The sequence below is a fragment of the Salvelinus fontinalis genome, chromosome 29 (genome assembly GCF_029448725.1).
Source record: "Salvelinus fontinalis isolate EN_2023a chromosome 29, ASM2944872v1, whole genome shotgun sequence".
Classification (NCBI taxonomy): Eukaryota; Metazoa; Chordata; class Actinopteri; order Salmoniformes; family Salmonidae; genus Salvelinus; species Salvelinus fontinalis.
Genome location: NC_074693.1, coordinates 19,764,636 through 19,787,068, shown reverse-complemented (window position 1 = coordinate 19,787,068; position 22,433 = coordinate 19,764,636). Strand labels below are relative to the sequence as shown.

Below are 22,433 nucleotides of genomic sequence, written 5' to 3'. Positions count from 1 at the left end.
TTTTGTTGATTCCTGGTGCAAGAATTTCTTGCATCCAATTGTGAAATAACGAACTGTAACATGTTTGCAATTTCATTGTGATAGTATTCCATATGAAAATCTAGCATAACATGGTTATTCAAAAGTTGAAAACTGTCTTTATCCAACACTTGATGGACATCTGAATGGGTGGGACTTGCAGAGTGTTTGGCCTCAGATAAGGTGTCTGCAGGGCTGAGGCGCTTGCATTTCCTGTGTTAGGGGCCAGGGAAACCACACTGCCTCTGCTTTGCCTTTCTGACAATACTGACCAGAAACTACGAGGTTTTACTTTCATCAAGTTCAAAAAACAAAGACAGCTCATTAATCATGGGCAAACATTACATTGTTTTCTGATATTACATGTAGGGTTTACAGTACACTAGTTGTCTGTCCACATTGTCAGAAATCAACTATGCAAAAAGCATGTAGCAAGTTTGGAAACAGAGCAACTAGTTTCGTTTCAAGCAGAAAAGGCAAGCTGGAATCCAACCAGATGGGTGTTGAGGAAGTGAAAATGAAATTGAGGTGTCCGTTGCAGAGGCGTAGACCAATGAGAAGACTTCCGTGCTCTCCAGAACCCTGTGCAACGCCATCTAGGCTCAGGGGACGTGAGACAAACAAATCGGGAGGGGATTTCCACGCCAAGCACTTCCCTTACTTGTTTTGCTTTCGATCTGGACACTGAAATAGGCTAAATTAACTTTTCGTTTGATATACAGAAACTCAAACTACACGAGAATATTATTCAACTGACAAGAGGACTGTCGATTAATCAAGCTGAATAGAACACTTTATCGCAGGTAACGTTTCCGCATGTTATTATCGCTGAAGTTATGTATCTAGAATCACGAAGCGACATTGTAAACCCTAATCGAAAGTAATGTAATGTTGATCCATTGGCCAACCGACTTGGAATGAAGTTTATTTTCACTTTTGGGTTGATATGTCTAGCAGCTTTCTTGTGAACTTGAATTAGCACAGCTGTCAGTTTTGACGACAACGTGACTTGACAAGACTGAGCGAAATGTTTCTTTGTGGCGCATTGCGCACCAAAATGTCTACAGGCAATTGTTGCGGTATAACCATTTACAGGTAGTTTGTTATATTGTGTATGTTATCAGGCTAAGACAGAAATGGGCAGTATATTGGAATACGCTTGGTAAATTGCATGAATACCCGGCTACAACTGCAGGGTTTACGAAATGATAAATAAGTTATTTTACTGCCTAATTTTTAAAGCAAACTAGAATATTCATGATAAACCCAAGATGCAAATGTATATTAAAGTAACATTCTAATATCCTGTTACTGAATATTGGTTTGGGAGTTAGTTGCCTTTTATTGAAGTGGACTTTGATCACTACTTGATTACTCTACCTCTACCTGTAGCCAATGATTCTCAACTCTACGATACCGGATGAGGTTTGGTGGCGATGAGATGAGTTTTGGCGGAGTGTAGCCTACCTCAGACTACATCGAGTCTGTATCTGTAGATGGTGGTAAAAAAATAATTATTTCATGCATACCTTGTACTTATGTTTGTCCTGTGTAACTGGGTTATTTTCATTGGGTGCTGCAATCAGTCGTTTTTTATTAAAAATAGAATTTGACCCAACCTCCGCCAATAGAGCCATTGTTTGTTAAAGTAGAAGGAGCAGCCCTGCACCGCGCAATTTGACAGTCACATAGAATTACGTTTTTATCGAAACCTTCGGATTGCAGCAACTGAAAGAAAGGAACACAGTTACACATGACAAACAAGTACAAGGTACGCATGAAAGAATGGACATTTTTACTGGTATCGACTGATACCGACTCGATGTAGTCGGAAGTAGGCTTCACTGCCAAAACTCAGCGCCTCGCTGCTCAACTCCATCGGGTAACGTGGATTTGAGAATTCTTGGCTACCGTTGCATGCAGTAATAACTAAGCAACTTGCATGGTCATCACAAGCTTATGTGCACCTTTAACCATTAACACCTTATTACACATCAACAAAATAAATCTTGACGTGTGCTATAACACAACTGCGCCTATTCGCGTTTTGTTGTAACCCTCTGTAAAATATTTATTGTGGCGCTGGGTTTCTGCTCTGTAGTAAGAGAATATCAGATGTTGCTGATGTGCTCAGGGAATGATGTCATCCCCCTAATGGGCCTCTTTGCCACAGAGGTTTTCTGACCTGTTGCTGTCTACAGGAAGCTAAGGAAAGGGGGAATTCATTACATTTACTGTTTATCTCCTCCTTGCTCTTTGCAGGCGACCATGCCCGTGGAGAGGATGCGAATGCGGCCATGGCTGGTGGAACAGATAAACTCTTCCCTAATCCCTGGCCTGATATGGATTAATAGAGTGGGTGAAATGTATCTTTATTGAGAGATTCAGTTTTCTTCAGTATGGAAAATCAACACATTCTAAGATTATTCTGTACCAGATTTTCAGTTTTTGCTGAAGCAATTTGCTACCAAACCCAACAACGTAACCCCTCTGTCACACAAACAGGTTTACACTCCTATCTAAACAGTCAACCATATTCTGTCAAACTTCTGTGTTTTTAAGTTGTGTGTGTTTTGTTTGCTTGTTATATTTTCTAAATCCTCACTGGCAAGTACTGTATGTAGAAACAGGAAACACACACATGTATGTGCTGATGATGTGTTAGCCAAGTCATAAAGTATATCTGAATCATTGTTGTGATGAACCTGCAGGAGAAGAGGATCTTCCAGATTCCATGGATGCATGCTGCAAGGCATGGCTGGGATTTGGAGAAAGATGCTCCTTTATTTATGAACTGGGCCATTCATACAGGTACGGTAATGAACATTTCAAACGATAAGAAATGACCAACAATACACAGTTCTACATGACCAATGCTACTGTTGTGTTATGACTTAAGTTTATGCAGCAGTATGGCCTTCCCATAATAAGTGATTTTGTCTAATCAGGAAAATACCAACTAGGGATCGACAAACCAGACCCGAAAACATGGAAGGCCAATTTCCGCTGTGCTATGAACTCTCTGCCTGATATTGAGGAGGTGAAAGACAAGAGCATCAAGAAGGGGACCAACGCTTTCAGAGTATACAAGATGCTGTCTGCTTCAGAGCGCCAGACCAAGAAAGGCAAGTGGTTCTCTGAGTCTCTGGCTGCAGGTAGACAGGCAGCCTAATTCTGATATTTTTTTCACTAATCGGTATTTTGACCAATCAGATCACTTCAGAAAAAGATCTGATGTGAAAAGATCTGATGTGATTGGTCAAAAACCAATTAGTCATAAAAAAAGACAATTGGGTTGCCTGTGTAAATGCAGTCTCTGGCTCAGCGAGTACAGTGGTTGAATTCAAATCACATTTTATTTGTTACGTGCTTAGTCTACGCCTGTGGTTTACTAACAGTGAACTGCATGGTAAACAATAGGTGTAGATTAACAGTTAAATGGTTACTGACGGGTCCTTTCCCAAAATGTAGAGTTAAAGATTTAAGATAAATAGAAATAGTGACGCAAGGAATAAATACAGTGAATAACAATAACAGGTAAAACTAACATGACTATATACAGGGAGTACCAGGTAGTAACATGGCTATATACAGGGAGTACCAGGTAGTAACATGGCTATATACAGGGAGTACCAGGTAGTAACATGGCTATATACAGGGAGTACCAGGTAGTAACATGGCTATATACAGGGAGTACCAGGTAGTAACATGGCTATATACAGGGAGTACCAGGTAGTAACATGGCTATATACAGGGAGTACCAGGTAGTAACATGGCTATATACAGGGAGTACCAGGTAGTAACATGGCTATATACAGGGAGTACCAGGTAGGAACATTATAAATGGCAAACTGAAGGATATATCCTCTTTTAGAGGGTCACACTTATGACTGTATTAAGGCATTATGATGTGGCCAGTTTTGCATTCAACTTCAATTCATGTGTAATATGTGCTCTGAGTATTAATTTGGTATATGATGTAATAACATGTAGAAAACTGATCCACATTTGACACACTGAAATAGATTGTGTGTAACAATGGACCGTCTATTAACAATGGACTGTGTGTGTTTTCTAGGAAAGAAGAGGACTGAGAAAGGAGGAAAGAACAAGGTAATAACCATCATCAAAATGTTATGTTGACACAACACCTCTGTGCATCAGTCTATAATCAATTTCACATTCAAACTATTATTTTAAATGAATAATTTGCATGTAAAATGGTATGAACATGGATAACAGACCTTCAATGAGGATGGAGAGAGATGCCCACACCCCTCTATCTCTGTCACCCCTGCAGCAGGTGGAGCCCGGGTTCCCAGCCATGGAGAGCATGAATGGGTCTGTTGGAGACCATCATGGGCCGGTGGTGAAGGTGGAGGTGAAGGAGGAGGTGAAAGACGAGTACTTTACAGACTGCACAGGTAATACCTGGCATTAGTGTGTTTGTGTGTCCCCAATTGCACACTAATCCCTATATAGTTCACTTCTTTTGATCACTTTCCATAGGGCTCTGGTCGAAAGTAGTGCACTTTACAGGGAACACGATGCCATTTGTGACCACCTTGTGTCTACTACATACCTCAATCAATGTAATTGATGTTGATTTTAAAGGTGTGTGGTAAACATGCAAGACTGCACAGCTATAGTAGTTCATTATGCTCTTACTAATGTCTTATATGCATACATTTTGTTTTTGGTTGTGTATTTGTATTTATTTGGGATCCCCATTAGTTCCTGCGAAGGCAGCAGCTACTCTTCTTGCGGTTTATTAAGGATCCCCGTTAGTTCTGCCAAGGCAGCAGCTACTCTTCCTGGGGTTTATTATGGATCCCTGTTAGTTCTGCCAGAGCAGCAGGTACTCTTCCTGGGGTTTATTAAGGATCCGCGTTAGTTCTGCCAAGGCAGCAGCTACTTTTCCTGGGGTTTATTAAGGATCCCCGTTAGTTCTGCCAAGTCATCAGCTACTCTTCCTGGGGTTTATTATGGATTAGAGGTCGACCGATTATGATTTTTCAACACCGATACCGATTATTTGAGGGCCCAAAAAAAGCCGATACCGATTAATTGGTCGATAATTATATATATATATATATACACTGCTCAAAAAAATAAAGGGAACACTAAAATAACACATCCTAGATCTGAATGAATGAACTATTCTTATTAAATACTTTTTTCTTTACATAGTTGAATGTGCTGACAACAAAATCACACAAAAATTATCAATGGAAATCAAATGTATCAACCTATGGAGGTCTGGATTTGGAGTCACACTCAAAATTAAAGTGGAAAACCACACTACAGGCTGATCCAACTTTGATGTAATGTCCTTAAAACAAGTCAAAATGAGGCTCAGTAGTGTGTGTGGCCTCCACGTGCCTGTTTGACCTCCCTACAACGCCTGGGCATGCTCCTGATGAGGTGGAGGATGGTCTCCTGAGGGATCTCCTCCCAGACCTGGACTAAAGCATCCGCCAACTCCTGGACAGTCTGTGGTGCAACGTGGCGTTGGTGGATGGAGCGAGACAGGATGACCCAGATGTGCTCAATTGGATTCAGGTCTGGGGAACGGGCGGGCCAGTCCATAGCATCAATGCCTTCCTCTTGCAGGAACTGCTGACACACTCCAGCCACATGAGGTCTAGCATTGTCTTGCATTAGGAGGAACCCAGGGCCAACCGCACCAGCATATGGTCTCACAAGGGGTCTGAGGATCTCATCTCGGTAACTAATGGCAGTCAGGCTACCTCTGGCGAGCCCATGGAGGGCTGTGTGGCCCCCCAAAGAAATGCAACCCCACACCATGACTGACCCACCGCCAAACCGGTCATGCTGGAGGATGTTGCAGGCAGCAGAACGTTCTCCACGGCGTCTCCAGACTGTCACGTCTGTCACATGTGCTCAGTGTGAACCTGCTTTCATCTGTGAAGAGCACAGGGCGCTAGTGGCGAATTTGCCAATCTTGGTGTTCTCTGGCAAATGCCAAACGTCCTGCACGGTGTTGGGCTGTAAGCACAACCCCCACCTGTGGACGTCGGGCCCTCATACCACCCTCATGGAGTCTGTTTCGAACCGTTTGAGCAGACACATGCACATTTGTGGCCTGCTGGAGGTCATTTTGCAGGGCTCTGGCAGTGCTCCTCCTTGCACAAAGGCGGAGGTAGCGGTCCTGCTGCTGGGTTGTTGCCCTCCTACGGCCTCCTCCACGTCTCCTGATGTACTGGCCTGTCTCCTGGTAGCGCCTCCATGCTCTGGACACTACGCTGACAGACACAGCAAACCTTCTTGCCACAGCTCGCATTGATGTGCCATCCTTGATGAGCTGCACTACCTGAGCCACTTGTGTGGGTTGTAGACTCCGTCTTATGCTACCACTAGAGTGAGAGCACCGCCAGCCAGCATTCAAAAGTGACCAGAATATCAGCCAGGCAGCATAGGAACTGAGAAGTGGTCTGTGGTCACCACCTGCAGAATCACTCCTTTATTGGGGGTGTCTTGCTAATTGCCTAAAATTTCCACCTTTTGTCTATTCCATTTGCACAACAGCATGTGAAATGTATTGTCAATCAGTGTTGCTTCCTAAGTGGACAGTTTGATTTCACAGAAGTATGATTGACTTGGAGTTACATTGTTGTTTAAGTGTTCCCTTTATTTTTTTGAGCAGTGTATATACTTGTGTATTGATTTTAAGAAAGGCATTGATGTTTATGGTTATGCACATTTGTGCAACGACAGTGCTTTTTTCGCAAATGCACTTGTCAAATCATCACCCGTTTGACGAAGTAGGCTGAGATTCGATGATAAATGAACAGGCACGCATCGATTATATGCAACGCAGGACAAGCTAGATATACTAGTAATATCATCAACCATGTGTAGTTAACTAGTGATTATGTTAAGATTGATTGTTTTTTATAAGATACGTTTAATGCTAGCTAGCAACCTCCTTTGGCTCCTTGCTGCACTCGCGAAACAGGTGGTCAGCCTGCCACGCAGTCTCCTCGTGGAGTGCAATGTAATCAGCCATAATCGGAGTCCAAAAATGCAGATTACCGATTGTTATGAAAACTTGAAATCGGCCCGAATTAATCGGCCATTCAGATTAATCGGTCAACCTCTATTATGGATCCACAATAGTTCCTACCAAGGCAGCAACTACTCTTCCTGGGGTTTATTATGGATCCACATTAGTTCCTACCAAGGCAGCAACTACACTTCCTGGGGTTTATTATGGATCCACATTAGTTCCTACCAAGGCAGCAGCTACTCTTCCTTGTGTTTATTATGGATCACCATTAGTTCTGCCAAGGCAGCAGCTACTCTTCCTGGGGTTTATTATGGATCACCATTAGTTCTGCCAAGGCAGAAGCTACTCTTCCTGGGGTTTATTAAGGATCTCTATTAGTTCTGCCAAGGCAGCAGCTACTCTTCCTGGGGTCCAAACACATTGAGACACTTACATTACATTTAAAACAAAATATAAAACAGTACATCATATAACATTATTACACAACAACATATCTACAATACAAAATGATATAATACCACCATATAACAATATCACAATGTACCTGTGTGTAGAGTGCTTGTGTGCGTATGTGTGTCTTTCCTCTGGATGACCGTTTAATAACCAGGGATCATCCTCTTTTCCTCAGAATATCTTCATCAGAGCAGTCACAGTCCTGGGTACGACCAGCTGATCGTCGACGACCTGCCTTGTGTCTGCCAGACCATCGAGGTGACCACGGAGAATGAGGAGCAGTCAGTCAGCTCCAGCCACCCGTACCCACTCCAGATCTCCCCTGTGTCCTCGTATGGAGGTCAGTCCACCCCCCCCCACCCACACACCCCCTAAATGCTCCCATCCCAACCCATGCCTTAACACAACAGACATGGGTGCTTGCCCTTGAATTTGGGATCCCAATTGGCATGTAGAATTGTGCCTTCAACTCCTCCACCCACGGTGAGGACACTGGCAGCTACAATCTTTCCTGCAGAAGACCTGCAAGTCACATCAGTACCCATCATAGGTTTTAATAGAGTGGTAGAATCCTTGTCAGCCACATCAAAATTAAGCTAGAGTTGAATGAGATCTACAATCAAAATAAGACTGATAGGTGAATCATTTATTTGGTGATTGGAGGTATTAATTACTAGATTTTCAACACCATTCTATGCTAGGCTTCAAAGGGACAGTATCAGCTCCATTTCAAAATACCAGGTAAAATGGAAACCTTTGAACCTTTATTTGAGCCAGGTAGTGTAGTACTGTGTTGTATTGCTTTATGTATATTAGGGTTTATGGCTTTGCTGTTGCAAGCTCAAGGCCAGTGTGTGTCATCATAAAGATGGCTACATCTCCACTGTCATTCAACCTGCTCCTGTTATTACTGTAGAGTAAGTTAATGTGTTGTAAAGTGACCAACTGTACACAGTACAACTACTAGTCCTGCATGTTTAGTATTTGGTGAAGCATTAAACGATCAATGATTGTTTAGAGGCTGCCTAGAGTGTATCACTGATGGTAGCAGATAATCCTCACATCATCATCCCTCTCTAACCTGTTAGTCTGGAAATCCCTGACTGTGTTTCATGGTTCTTCTTCCTGGTCTGCTTAACAGAGAGTGACCCAGACAGTGTGCACAGTGAAGAGGACTCCAAGGAGGTAAGCCCTGAGCTCTGTCTACACGTATTATACCAGTCTGTGTACACACTAAAGGACTGAACAATAGAATACATATCTGTATCAGAAGCAAAGCACATTATTTAAAACTGGTTGTCCTGGTAACCATGGTTAGGTTAGTAATCACTCAAGACAGACAGATTTTTTTGTAAGATTGGAAAGGTACACAGAAGCCTTTGATTTTAAGCCTGTGCATTAGAGCTGGCCGATATTGATTAAAATCCATATCATGATACATTTAGTGAATTATCTCGATAAAGATAAATTGAACGCTAAGTTCATAACATGAATGCACCAGTTACTCTTTTATATTACCCTTAAAACTACTGCTGCTACTTTGAATGTTGTAGCTATCAATTGTCCCATCAACAATCAGCAATATTAGCAAACTTATTTTGTGCCAAACTTAATATTTCTCTAGTAGGGCCCTATAAGTTATTTATCTTAATGAAAGATATCAGCAAAATTTCCATGATGAGTGGTCGATCATTTTCAGCACTTTGAAGTAGCGCTTGTAACACGGAGCGATAGCTTTGTTTTATGGTGCCACTGTAGATGGCCTGTTTATGGTGCCTTTGTAGCTGGCCTGTTCACTAAGGCAAGGGAAGGGCACTTCGCCAGCAACATTTGCTTATTCCAATAGGGCTGAGCGGCATGGCTGGGCCTGCCTGGGAACACAGACACATACAGCTGAAACATCTGATAAACAAGCCTTAACTTGAAGCCCACCATTTTGAGTTCATTACATTAGCCAGTTCTACTGCTTAACAGCTGAGTACAGTAACTGTAGCATGGTAATACTGTCACTCTACCTCCACCTCTAGGTCTACCTCTACCTCTAGCTTATATTGTCAGTTTCTGTTCTAGAGTGCTCTGATGTAAAGAAAGACAAAACAACAGAAGGCAGCTCTCTGGTGAATACTGGATTCACTTGTTTCCCATTGCTAATGATTCACCCTAATTAAATATCTTGAATTGTCCTCAAAACAAGCCCAATCACAAATCAAACACGTACAGTGTGTTTGATTTGTGATTGGTAAGTATTTGTGATTGGAAAGTATTCATACCCCTTGACCTGTTCCACATTTTGTTGTTAGCCTGAATAAAAAATGTATTAAATATATATTTTTTCCCTCACCCATCTACACACAGTACCCCATAATGTCAAAGTGAAAAGATGTTTTTAGAAATGTTTTATGTTTTTTGGGGGAAATTAAATACAGAAATATCTCTTATTCATACCCCTGAGTCAATACTTTGTAGAAGCACCTTTGGCAGCGATTACAGCTGTGAGTCTTTCTGGGTAAGTTTAAGAGCTTTCCACACCTGGATTGTGCAACATTTGCCAAGTTTCTTTCTTTAAACAATTCTTACAGTTCTGTCAAATTGGTTGTTGTTAATTGCAAGACAACCATTTTCAGGGCTTGCCATAGATTTTCAAGCAGATTTAAGTCAAAACTGTGTCTCGGCCATTCCTTGGTAAGCAACTCCATTGTAGGTTTGGCCTTTTGTTTTAGGTTATTGTCCTGCTGGAAGGTGAATTCATCTCCCAGTGTCTGGTGGAAAGCAGACTACCAGGTTTTCCACTAGGATTTTGCCTGTGCTTAGCTCCATTCCATTTATTTTTTATCCTGAAAAATTCTCCAGTCCTTAATAATTACAAGCATACTCATAACATAATGCAGCCACAACAATGCTTGAAAATATGGAGAGTGGTACTCAGTAATGTGCTGGGTTGTATTTGACCCAAACATAACACTTTGTATTCAGGACAAAAAGTCAATTGCTTTGCCACATTTTTTGCAGTATTACTTTAGTGCGTTGTTGCAAACAGGATGCACGTTTTGAAATATTTTATTCAGTACAGGCATGACTAGAACATGACTAGAAAAATAATCTAATGGTGACACCTAGTTGCTCATTTACAAAAGGCACAAAGAAAAACAAGAAACTGAATAAGACATGAGAAACCATGAGAAACCATGAGAGAACATGGAGAAATCATGAAAAAAACATGAGAAATCATGAAAAACCCATAATTCCTTTTCACTCTGTCAATTAGGTTAGTATTGTGGAGTAACTACAATATTGTTGATCCATCCTCAGTTTTTCTCCTATCATAGCCATTAAACTCTAACTGTTTTAAAGTCACTTTTGGCCTCATGGTGAAATCCCTGAGTGGTTTCCTTCCTCTCCGGCAACTGAGTTAGGAAGAACACCTGTATCTTTGTAGTGACTGAGTGTAGTTATACGTCATCCAAAGTGTAATTAATAACTTCACCATGCTCAAAAGGATATTCAATGTCTACCAATAGGTGCCCTTTGCAAGGCATTGAAAAACCTCCCTGGTTTTTGTGGTTGAATCTGTTTGAAATTCACTGCTTGACTGGGGGACCTTACAGATAAGCGGATGTGTGGGGTACAGAGATGAGGTAGTCATTAAAAAATCATGTTAATCTCTATTATTGCGCACAGAGTGAGTCCATGCAACTTATTATGTGACTTGTTAAGCAAATCTTTACTCCTGAACTTATTTAGGCTTGCCATAAAGGGGTTGAATACTTGTTGACTCAAGACATTTCAGCTTTAAATTGTTAATTCATTTGTTAAACTTCCGGGAAAAAACATCATTCCACTTTTTGATATTATAGGGTATTGTGTGTAGGCGAGTGACACAAAAAGAATCTCAATTTAATCCATTTTAAATTTGGGCTGAAAAAGTCAAGGTGTGTGAATCATTTCTGAAGGCGCTGTACATACCGTTACAAAACAAGGCCAATAGCAAATCAAGCACATGCATATCGTTACAAAACAAGGCCAATAGCAAATCAAGCACATGCATATCGTTACAAAGCATGGCCAATCACAAATCAAGCACATGCATATCGTTACAAAGCATGGCCAATCACAAATCAAGCACATGCATTTTGTTACAGAATGCATTATTTATTTCTTAAATTTTGCCTTTGTATTGTTTGAATACATATTGACATGCCCACTGGAGGAACAGAGAACTAGTATAACACCAGGCTGTTTTCTGTGCCCAATGAAGCCCTGGGTGGAGAGTGGGGAGATGAGGTCCCTTTTAGTATGAGGTTCCTTAGTATAGATGAATCATGCAGAGCTCAACAGCAGGAGGACAAGCATGTTAGAAAGTATTAAGAACAAGTTTGACAGGGCTCATAAACATGACAATATATGTGAATGTCAATGTGTTTCAGCCACGTTTTGCTAGACTTGCTATGTCAATGAAATTCCCTCTTCTAATGCTTTAAATGATTTATGAAGATTCCGCAAACAGACCAGTATACATGTTGAGAAATATGCTAGTAGCCAACTCTATATTCATGTATATCCTGAAATTAGTGTTTGAATGGTTATGGCATTGGCTGAGTTAAACCCACCTTCTGTGTGACTTGCAGGATCTTCGTGGTGGGCTGTGGGAATCAAGTTTCACTTCCTCTGTGCTGAGAGTGCCCTCTTGCTCACTACCCAGCATGGCCACCTTTGTCACTGGTGGAAAGGTAACCAACTTCAAAGTGACCAGCACCAGGGACCCTATGCCCCTCATTAGCTACAGCAACAGCCCCTGGACCAGGGACTTGCCAGCAGCCCAGCACCCTCCCTCAGAGCAGGCTTCCTCCAGCCAGGCCTCTGCTGCAGAGACCAGAGCCAGCGTTATCATGAAGACATCAGACGTCTCCTCTGTTAAGACCTGCTGAAGCCCTGGCAGTGCAGTGACTCAAGACCAGATACAGGCCAGTCAGTGGCAGGCTTGGCGTTGAAAAGCATTGTTCACTGCTGGGCTTGTTGTTCGACCAGAGTGCCTACTCATAGGAATGACTGGGACTATGTCTATGGGACATACAGTATAGGGGCTCTGTGAGCTGTAGAATATGAATCGATGCCCAAACTGAACCTGCCAAGATCTCAGGGCCTTTTAGATGGGATGGGAGTGAGGGGATAAATCTACAAACTGTTGGGCGTCTCTCCCACTCTCCACCCACTGTTAATAATGTATATACTGATATGTCTGCGTAATGGCATACCGCTTCTGCACCTTATGGAAAACACTGATGGGGATGTGAGTGGCCACCCTGGCTGTATGTTTACACTGACAGCAAGGCTGAAGCCTGGGAAAGGCCTTAAGAGGCCTTGCTGATCTAACTTTCCAACCTTGTCTTTGACCTTCAAGGTGATGCCATCCATTGGTTAGAAGGATGAAGTGAGTAAATGCACCTGGTCATTTATCTTGATGCCTTTTAAGCACGCTTATATATATATTTTTATATAAAGGGACATTTTAATCTAAGGTGGACAATTTATTTGATTTATATATTTTTTACTCAATGAAAGATTTCTGATTCTTTGTTAGATTTGTTTTTTATTATTGTTATTTACATGACACATTATGAAGAAAAAAATACATTTTTATCAACAAGTCCGCATTTGTGACATCTCGTGTGTGAAATTGTATAGGCTTGTTGCTTATGTGTGCCTATATGTAATGTTTTAAATTAGTTGCTAAATCTATTTACACACGTTTGAGTGTGTCACACATTCATGGCCAACTCTTAATCCTGTGGATCAACATGCAAATCTTAATAAAAATATTGTTTTGTAATCTTGTGGTACTACAGTGTAGTAGATGTTTTTTTTCAAGTGACACAGATTACCAGAGGTCAGCAATGTCTGTTTTCTGACCATGTGTGAAACGTTTGGTTCAGCTGTTGGATTTTATTTGTCACATACACATGGTTAATGCGAGTGTAGCGAAATGCTTGTGCTTCTAGTTCCGACAATGCAGTAATAACAGGCATGAATGCAGTGATATTCCAGCTATTGCATAATGGCTCTGAAAAGTCTACAAATACTAGTGATTGTGAACTGAAAATTGAGGGGGGGTTTCTTCCTTTTTTTTTTTACCTGGCTTCCTCTTAACAATCCTTTCACATTCTATTGTGTGTGTGTGTGTGTGGGTGGGTGGGTGGGGGTGGGGGGGTAGTTGCTGAGCTCCGGCTTCAGCAGCACACCAAATGGGCCTGCTTTGGCTCATGCTCTGGCTGCCTTTTAGTTTCGGTTGCTGTTCTTAACTTCCTGTTTGCGCCTGAACACACAGCCAATTGGTGCCCGGGTTGCTGTGACAACCACACACCAGATAGGCTATTAATCAATAGCCAATCTGCTTGAATCTGGCAGAGGGACAACAGTCTCTACAGCACTTCACCTATCTGGGGCTTTATGGGAGAGGGGCCAGACAGAAGCCAGTCTTGAGAAAGTCCTGGAGTTTGCAAAAAGGCACGTGAAAATTTTAGACCATAAGGCAAAAGATTCTGGTCTGATGAGACAAATTTAACTCGGGCTTGAATCCGAAATGCTTTGTCTGGATAAAAACCAGGCACAGCTCATTACCCATCTAACACCATCCCTACCGTGAAGCATGGTAGTGACAGCATCATGCTATTGCGATGCTTTTCAGTGTCAGGGACTGGGAGACTGGTAAGGATAAATGGAACAATGAATGGAGGCAAATCCTTGATGAGAACCTGCTTGACTGCAAATGACCTTAGACTGGGGTGAAGATTTATGACCCCAAGCATACAGCCAAAGCAATGTTGGAATGGCTTCAGAACAAGAATGTTAAAGTCCTTGAGTGGTCCAGACTTGAATCCCATTGAAAATCTGTGGAAAGGCTTGAAGATTGCTGTTCACTGCTGTTCCCCATCTAACTTAACAGAGCTTGAGAAAATCTGCAGGGAAGAATAGGAGAAAATCCCCAAATCCAGATGTGCAAAGCTGATACAGATATACCCAAGACAACTCAAAGCTGTAATTGCCGCAATACAAAGTATTGATAGGGGTGTGAATACTTATGCAAATGAGATTTCTGTATTTTATTATCAATAAATTAGCAAACATTTCTACAAACATGTTTTCACTTTGTCATTATGGGGTATTGTGTGTAGATGGGTGAGGGGTAAAACTCACCTTTAATCCATTTAGAATTCAGCCTGTAACAAAATGTGGAATAAGTCAACGGTTATGAATACTTTCTGAAGGCACTGTATCTCTGGTGAATCATGCAGTCTGAATACATTGCACCATCTAGTGGCTGTAGTAATAACTGAAATATAAATCCAAGTATTCAATAGTTTAGTGTGTGAGCTCACAAAGCAATTAAGTGGGTAGGAATGTAGCCGTTTTGTGAACATCACATTTTTCTTATGTGTCTACAATACAGTACTAAGTTCACGTATAATTTTTTTACCATGCATCATGAAAGCTCTCTTTATTCAGTTGGACTATGAGCCTGGATATTTGGGTAAATTGATTATTATTATGATACTGTGTGTACTGAAAGGCCAGTTACTTGTAAGGTTCCTAGTTCAAAAATCTGTCATTCTGTCCACGAGCAAAACAACAACAGCTCCACGGACGCCTAATGTGGCAGCTCCCGCACGTCTCCGATTCAGAGGGGTTGGGTTAAAAGCTGTAGTCAAGTTTCAGTTGGAGCTTGTGTGCAATTGACAAAAATAAATGCAATCCTTTAATTGAATCCCCTTGTCTGTAGAAAAGGTTGTCTTGGAGATGAACACATAGTGGCAGTAGAGTAGAGCACTTCTCAAAACTATAAAAACAAAATGTCTTCTGCTATATACTGTAATATTTATAAATACTGTAATATTTTTGCATTGGAATTTCAGAAAAAGTCCTTAATATATTTACAGTAATGGTGGCATGATAGTGCTTCACAATATTTTTCCACCCCCAAAATTATTGGGCCGAGACAAAATTGCATTCGAATGGTGCAGCCTTATTGGCCAAGCGCGTATAATAATTAAAATACAAAAGTGTATTATCCCCTTATAATATCTTAATGATTATCCCCTTTTTCCCTTTGTTTAACCTTGTGGAATGTTGAAAGGTCATTGACTGATTGTTCCACAGTGACGCCTCTGACAACTTCCCCTGGGGGCTATTCATTACGTCGATTCTGTTGCAAAACTACCAGAATTTGTTCTATAGAAACTTGTTTTAATTTGCAACTGTTTGGACTAATGAATACACCCCTGGGGTTCTATGCCGATTGTTTTGCAAAATGTTTCGTTTGTTACAAAACGTTTTGCAACAGTTAACTCCAAATGCTGTTGAGTTCCGTTTTGTTCTTAAACGGAAGTTGTAGTTCAGTTGTGTCTCGCCCCCAAAAAATTAAATAAGTGGCTGGAAGAAGTTCACTCCACTTTAGAGCATGGTAGAATTGGTAATTTATAGATGTCCAGATTGGGAAGGCAAACTGTAGAAACCATAACATTTAAATGAACTAGAACTTCCGTTGAGGAACCCAACAGCGTTTATGTCACGCGGAAGAGCGGTTGGAGTTAACGGTTTCTGTTGCAAAACGTTTTTTAACAGACGAAACATTTAACAACATAATCGGCGTAATGAATACACACCTGATTTGGTTTGTGCGGTTGACACCGCCACGTTGATTGGTCGGCAGATTTCACGTGTAGAAAGAAATGTGTCAGTCAAGTTAATAACAGGAAACTAGACACTCAGCTGAAGATAGAGGACAATCGATAACAAAACGGCCAGCCATCGCCTCGCCTACACAGGTGTCATCATCAGCTGTGTCGATGGATACTCAGGAATAGGAATTTTCCAACCAGTGGCATTTTGATATTTATTTTGTTTAGAGATAAAATATCGAGAAAGGTCTGTTTCAGGTAGCACGCAAGCTAGTTAGCTAACTAAAGCTAGCTTGCATTTACCTGCACATAGTTAGCTGCTAGCTAGCTAATTGATGATGGAGTTTGTTAGCAATTAGCAAGCTTGCTAACGTTAGCTGCGGACAGAGCCTGTTGGCTATATAATGTAACGTTAGCTATTTAGCCAAATAAGCCTTACCCACCTTTCTGATTTTGTCGAGTTGTAAACGTAACGTTAGCTGGCCAGCTAAGTAGCTAGCTAGCTAGCTAGTTAGGTAATTGAACTGTAATGAACTTAAATGCTCGCTGCTTTCTTGCATTTGGTATCTAGCTTACCAACCCAGCTAGCTAGGTTTGAGATATTGTTTACATGGAACACCGGAAACTTGCTTGCTTTGCGATGCAAATCTGATGGCACGAGCAACATAGACTAGCTAGGTTCATAGAATGACGTCAATTCCCAGACCTTTACATGGACATAGGAGGCTAACAACAGCAAGGGAATGTTTTTTTTTTCATCTCTAAGGTCCAATATCCCATGTCAATATTTGGGTGCCGTCTCTCCCTAAATATGGTAAATGCGTTTGAATGAAGATCCAACTGCGAGGAACACAAAGCCTGTTCTCTTGTCGGTGTTGAGGAGATGTCATTGACAGCAGCATGCATTTTGCTGGCAGGAGCAGCACCGATGCCCCCATGTCTAGCGCCGCCTCCATCGGTTCCTCTTTTCGTTTCTTGCCCGTCATCTGCTTGGGAATCGCCGCAGCATTACTTTTTCAGTTTGGATATGGGGGGCTCACCATAACGTCATTTTTTCTGAAGCTTTTTATTTATATCTCCTTTGCATTGTTCTGCTTCTTGTTGGGAAGCTTTGGTCTCCTCGTTAAAAAGGGTCCTCCTAAAATCAGCCGATTTGAAACTTCAAAGAGACAGTCTACTTACCTGTTGGACTTGTTTAACAAATTAATGGTAAGCATCCTGAATAGTTTTTATTCATGTTCATGTCATGGGTCTTTTCATTGTTCTCCATGTCATCCTTGTTATGGCCACTGAGTTGTGTGTCAGAGTGAGACATTTTAAATTCAATACAGTAGACCTCTATAGGCATTCATTACTGTGCTTTTCAGTCCTGCGTGATGACACATTATCATGTTGTGTTATAGCCTATAGCTTCAACAGTCTGCCAGACCTTTGAAGCATAGGCGGTCTTTATCTCAGTCTTGTATCTCCTGCATGACACTGTGTGGGTGTTATGTTTAGAAATATCCTTGTTGCTCAATACTACCTCAGTCACTTCCCTGTCTGGGTTGGACATCACTGCCCATTCAACTATTCCATTATTTATCAATTTCTGTTTGAGGTTGTTAGATTATGTCCTTTGTCAATGATCTTGTTTGTATGCATGCAATGGGCTGAGAGAGAGCGTTATTGACCTTCGGCTGGGACTCCATCCTTTGTACTTGTGTTATGTTTGCAGGGAAGGTTCACCGTGCCACTTTTGGAGTCTGCGCAGACAAGAAGAGTGGTGGTATCACACAATGTGGACAAGGCCCTTAAAGAAGGTTAGTGTTTGGTGGTTAAAACCCCAAATATAATGCTGCAGAACCATCATTTGTGTGGAGTCGGCAGTCCTAGAATAGGCCTTCCTCTTCGCAGGAAGAGTTTGTGAGATCAGCAACTTCCTTTCACTTGGTGTAAGAAACACGGGGAAGATTTCAATTGCATACTCCTCGATCCTCGTCTCCTTCTCAAAACCCATTGGATGAGAAAGCCACAGGTCCCTTCCCTCTGACCTTCTCCAATGGGTTTTAAGGAAATGAGGAGAGAGGACGCAAGGAGTATGTAGTTGAGATCACTACATTGTCATTCACTAAGCACCACATCTGCTCACACCCCTAACAACATTTCTCATTTACATTTTACATGGTGAAGATAGCCTTTCAAATAACTTTCCCTACTGGCAAACAAAAGCTGTCCCCTGGTAATGAGATCACAATTACATGTGTATTACTGTATTTAACAAGCTGCTGTGTGTTACTGCATGGATGGTTAATCACAAGCCCCTTATCGAAGGTAGCATTAACCTTAATGACTGGCACTTATTATACCCACCAGGCAGAAACCAATCAGAAATGGTATTATTAAAATGTTGATTACAGAAAGGAACAACGAAGGAAGTTTGACCCAACCTCCCCCACCTCGTTCAGCCTATGTTGGATAGGATTACTGAATCTGTTGAAGCTGTGTGATAGAGGGTCTCACATGATTGGAGGGGAAGAAAGGCCCAGTGTTCCCTTTATAGGGCACTTTTGACCAGGGTCCATGGAGGAGAGCATGGTGGCCCTTGTCAAAAGTAGTGCACTATAAAGGGAACATGGTGCCATTTGGGACAGGGACGGAGATATTTTCTGTCCTCCCTGGCCCTGTGTTTAACCAACATGCTGTTTACTTTACACACCACTCCTTTCATTCATACAGCAGGAGATTGTTCTCCGGCAATTTAGATTTATCAATCCACTCGTCTCTTGCAGCTGTTAGCCTCGCTTGAGGATTGAACCGCTTACTTAATGGCTGGAATTTGGTAGCCTACACTTTGGCTCTACACTGATATATTGTCATGTATTTGCAGGAAGTCATGCAGAAAGGCATTACTGTCTTGTCTACCCCCTCTGGTATTGTGATAAAAATGTTATATCATATCAGAGATCTGTATATACTGACATGATGGCCTGCTCCCCGCCCTAACAATAGGAGATGTTGTCCCAAAGGCGGGAAGACAGGTGGTCTGCTTATTGTAGACAGATTTTGACTGGAGTGAACTCTCTCGCTTCACCTCTTCCAGTATATACAGATCTCAAGACGTCCGCAAGGAGTTGCTAGAGCGCAATGAGCCAAGTAAAGCCCCTCCGGCCAAACCCAGGTGACGCTGGGCCAATTGTGCGCCGCCCTATGGAACTCCCGGTCACTGCCGGTTGTGACACTGGGATTGAACCCAGGCTGTAGTGATGCTGTGCCTTAGGCCGCTGCGCCACTTGGGAGGCCCCGCCTCTTCCTTTCTGATCATATCTGAGCAACGCCATAGCAAGGTCCATTCTGACCTATCACATGTTGGGTAAGGGTGGGTCATTGAGGAGGAGCTCACTGGTATTAATGCTAATGAATTACCAAGGTGGTTGGCAGGTCACTCCATCACTGGCATTACCATCATGTGGTTCTTATGTAGGGAGTGATTGAAGCCATCCAGGAGATATAAACTGATCTTCTTCACTGACTATGTTAGTGTTTTCAACAAGAGCTCAACCAACCTCCCACTTCTCTCCACACTATGGGAGTATTCACAATATCCTGTAGATGGCTCACTGTGGAGTCAGGCACTGTCAGTCTGAAGCAAAGCAAATTGAAGGCCTTTCATTTTTGGGATATGTCTGACTAGGCTATAGCGCTCTACTCTACCTGGGTTTGTGCTCCATACAGTGCTGTCTGGCTCTCTATAGAAACACAGAAATGAAGCTGCAGTCAGACCTTGGCATGCTTTGGGTTTAGTGACTTGAGACCTGTCTTTCCGTACAGTATGTTCTCATTGATATGGAAGAGGTTCCGTATCATGGCAGACAGTGGCACTGTCTGTATGGAGTGGCTGCAGGCTCCAGTAGTTTGGGTGTGTTTGTGTAAATCCCCTGACTGAAGAACATCTGTTACCTGGCAGCCAGCATTGGTACTGTGCTGAGGTTCTCCCAAAAGAAGGGTGTTTACTGTCTCTCTACTGTTTGTATGGCTACTGCCTTATGCTGATGTCACAGAGAGAGTACCACTGAAGAAGTACATCTCCCCAACCAGGAGAGTAAACTGTAGCCTAGATGGCTAGTACACAACTGGCTTAAGGAGCAATCAGAAAGGATATAGGGTTGGCATAGGCACCATAGAGGTTAACCTGTTGGACCAGACAGGTAATATAGCAAGCAAATCCACTCTCTGGGAGAACCCAGTGTTTAATTTATGTCTGTTCAGGCCCTCTACAAGCTGGAATGTTGAATACAATTTGAATCTACTCTACTGGTTGTTTGCGGGGTTGTTCCTTATGATGCTTTGAGTTTTAGATTATACAGTGGGGCAAAAAAGTATTTAGTCAGCCACCAATTGTGCAAGTTCTCCCACTTAAAAAGATGAGAGAGGCCTGTAATTTTCATCATAGGTACACTTCAACTATGACAGACAAAATGAGAAAAAAAATCCAGAAAATCACTTTTTAGGATTTTTAATGAATTTATTTGCAAATTATGGTGGAAAATAAGTATTTGGTCAATAACAAAAGTTTATCTCAATACTTTGTTATATACCCTTTGTTGGCAATGACAGAGGTCAAACGTTTTCTGTAAGTCTTCACAAGGTTTTCACACACTGTTGCTGGTATTTTGGCCCATTCCTCCATGCAGATCTCCTCTAGAGCAGTGATGTTTTGGGGCTGTTGTTGGGCAACACGGACTTTCAACTCCCTCCAAAGATTTTTTTATGGGGTTGAGATCTGGAGACTGGCTAGGCCACTCCAGGACCTTGAAATGCTTCTTACGAAGCCACTCCTTCGTTGCCCGGGCGGTGTGTTTGGGATCATTGTCATGCTGAAAGATCCAGCCACGTTTCATCTTCAATGCCCTTGCTGATGGAAGGAGGTTTTCACTCAAAATCTCCCGATACATGGCCCCATTCATTCTTTCCTTTACACAGATCAGTCGTCCTGGTCCCTTTGCAGAAGAACAGCCCCAAAGCATGATGTTTCCACCCCCATGCTTCACAGTAGGTATGGTGTTCTTTGGATGCAACTCAGCATTCTTTGTCCTCCAAACACGACGAGTTGAGTTTTTAGCAAAAAGTTATATTTTGGTTTCATCTGACCATATGACATTCTCCCAATCTTCTTCTGGATCATCCAAATGCTCTCTAGCAAACTTCAGACGGGCCTGGACATGTACTGGCACTGCAGGATTTGAGTCCCTGGCGGCGTAGTGTGTTACTGATGGTAGGCTTTGTTACTTTGGTCCCAGCTCTCTGCAGGTCATTCACTAAGTCCCCCCGTGTGGTTCTGGGATTTTTGCTCACCGTTATTGTGATCATTTTGACCCCACGGAGTGAGATCTTGCGTGGAGCCCCAGATCAAGGGAGATTATCAGTGGTCTTGTATGTCTTCCATTTCCTAATAATTGCTCCCACAGTTGATTTCTTCAAACCAAGCTGCTTACCTATTGCAGAGTCAGTCTTCCCAGCCTGGTGCAGGTCTACAATTTTGTTTCTGGTGTCCTTTGACAGCTTTTTGGTCTTGGCCATAGTGGAGTTTGGAGTGTGACTGTTTGAGGTTGTGGACAGGTGTCTTTTATACTGATAACAAGTTCAAACAGGTGCCATTATTACAGGTAACGAGTGGAGGACAGAGGAGCCTCTTAAAGAAGAAGTTAGAGCCAGAAATCTTGCTTGTTTGTAGGTGACCAAATACTTATTTTCCACCATAATTTGCAAATAAATTCATTAAAAATCCTACAATGTGATTTTCAGGATTTTTTTTTTTTTCTCATTTTGTCTGTCGTAGTTGAAGTGTACCTATGATGAAAATTACAGGCCTCTCATCTTTTTAAGTGGGAGAACTTGCACAATTGGTGGCTGACTAAATACTTTTTTGCCCCCCCTGTATATCCACAAGAAAGTATTATTAAACCAACTTTTCAACATGTTGCTAGTGGATTAAGGTTTCTGTCACCTGAAGCATTCGCACAGCCATGACCTCGGCTAGTGTGCATGACCTCGGCTAGTGTGCATGCATCACTATTTACATGGTTGTGCGTATGCTTCAGGTGCTAGAAATTAGAGGTTGAACGATTAATCGGCTTGGCCGATTTCAAGTTATCATAACAATCAGTAATCTGCATTTTTGGATGCCGATTACATTGCAGTCCACGAGGAGACTGCGTGGCAGGCTGACCACCTGTTATGTGAGTGCAACAAGGAGCCAAGGTAGGTTGCTAGCTAGCATT

The 22,433-nt window shown here is 42.1% G+C and overlaps 2 protein-coding genes across 2 annotated transcripts in view; both read left to right on the top strand.

Moving 5' to 3' along the window:
• Nucleotides 1–225: 225 nt before the first annotated feature.
• Nucleotides 226–13,338, top strand: irf2b (interferon regulatory factor 2b). Its single transcript, XM_055888536.1, has 9 exons — nt 226–821; nt 2,281–2,373; nt 2,730–2,829; nt 2,967–3,143; nt 4,097–4,131; nt 4,319–4,442; nt 7,677–7,841; nt 8,643–8,686; nt 12,127–13,338. Exons 2-9 carry the CDS (start codon nt 2,287–2,289, stop codon nt 12,424–12,426), a joined length of 1,032 nt encoding a protein of 343 aa, XP_055744511.1. The 5' UTR covers nt 226–821; nt 2,281–2,286; the 3' UTR covers nt 12,427–13,338.
• A 2,619-nt stretch (nt 13,339–15,957) lies between these two features.
• snx25 (sorting nexin 25) overlaps nt 15,958–22,433 on the top strand; it is a 58,851-nt gene continuing 52,375 nt past the window's right edge. The window contains exons 1-2 of the mRNA XM_055888532.1: nt 15,958–17,382; nt 17,891–17,975. Coding sequence (XP_055744507.1) covers nt 17,074–17,382; nt 17,891–17,975 — 394 coding nt within the window. The 5' untranslated portion in view covers nt 15,958–17,073. The remainder of the gene's footprint in view (nt 17,383–17,890; nt 17,976–22,433) is intronic.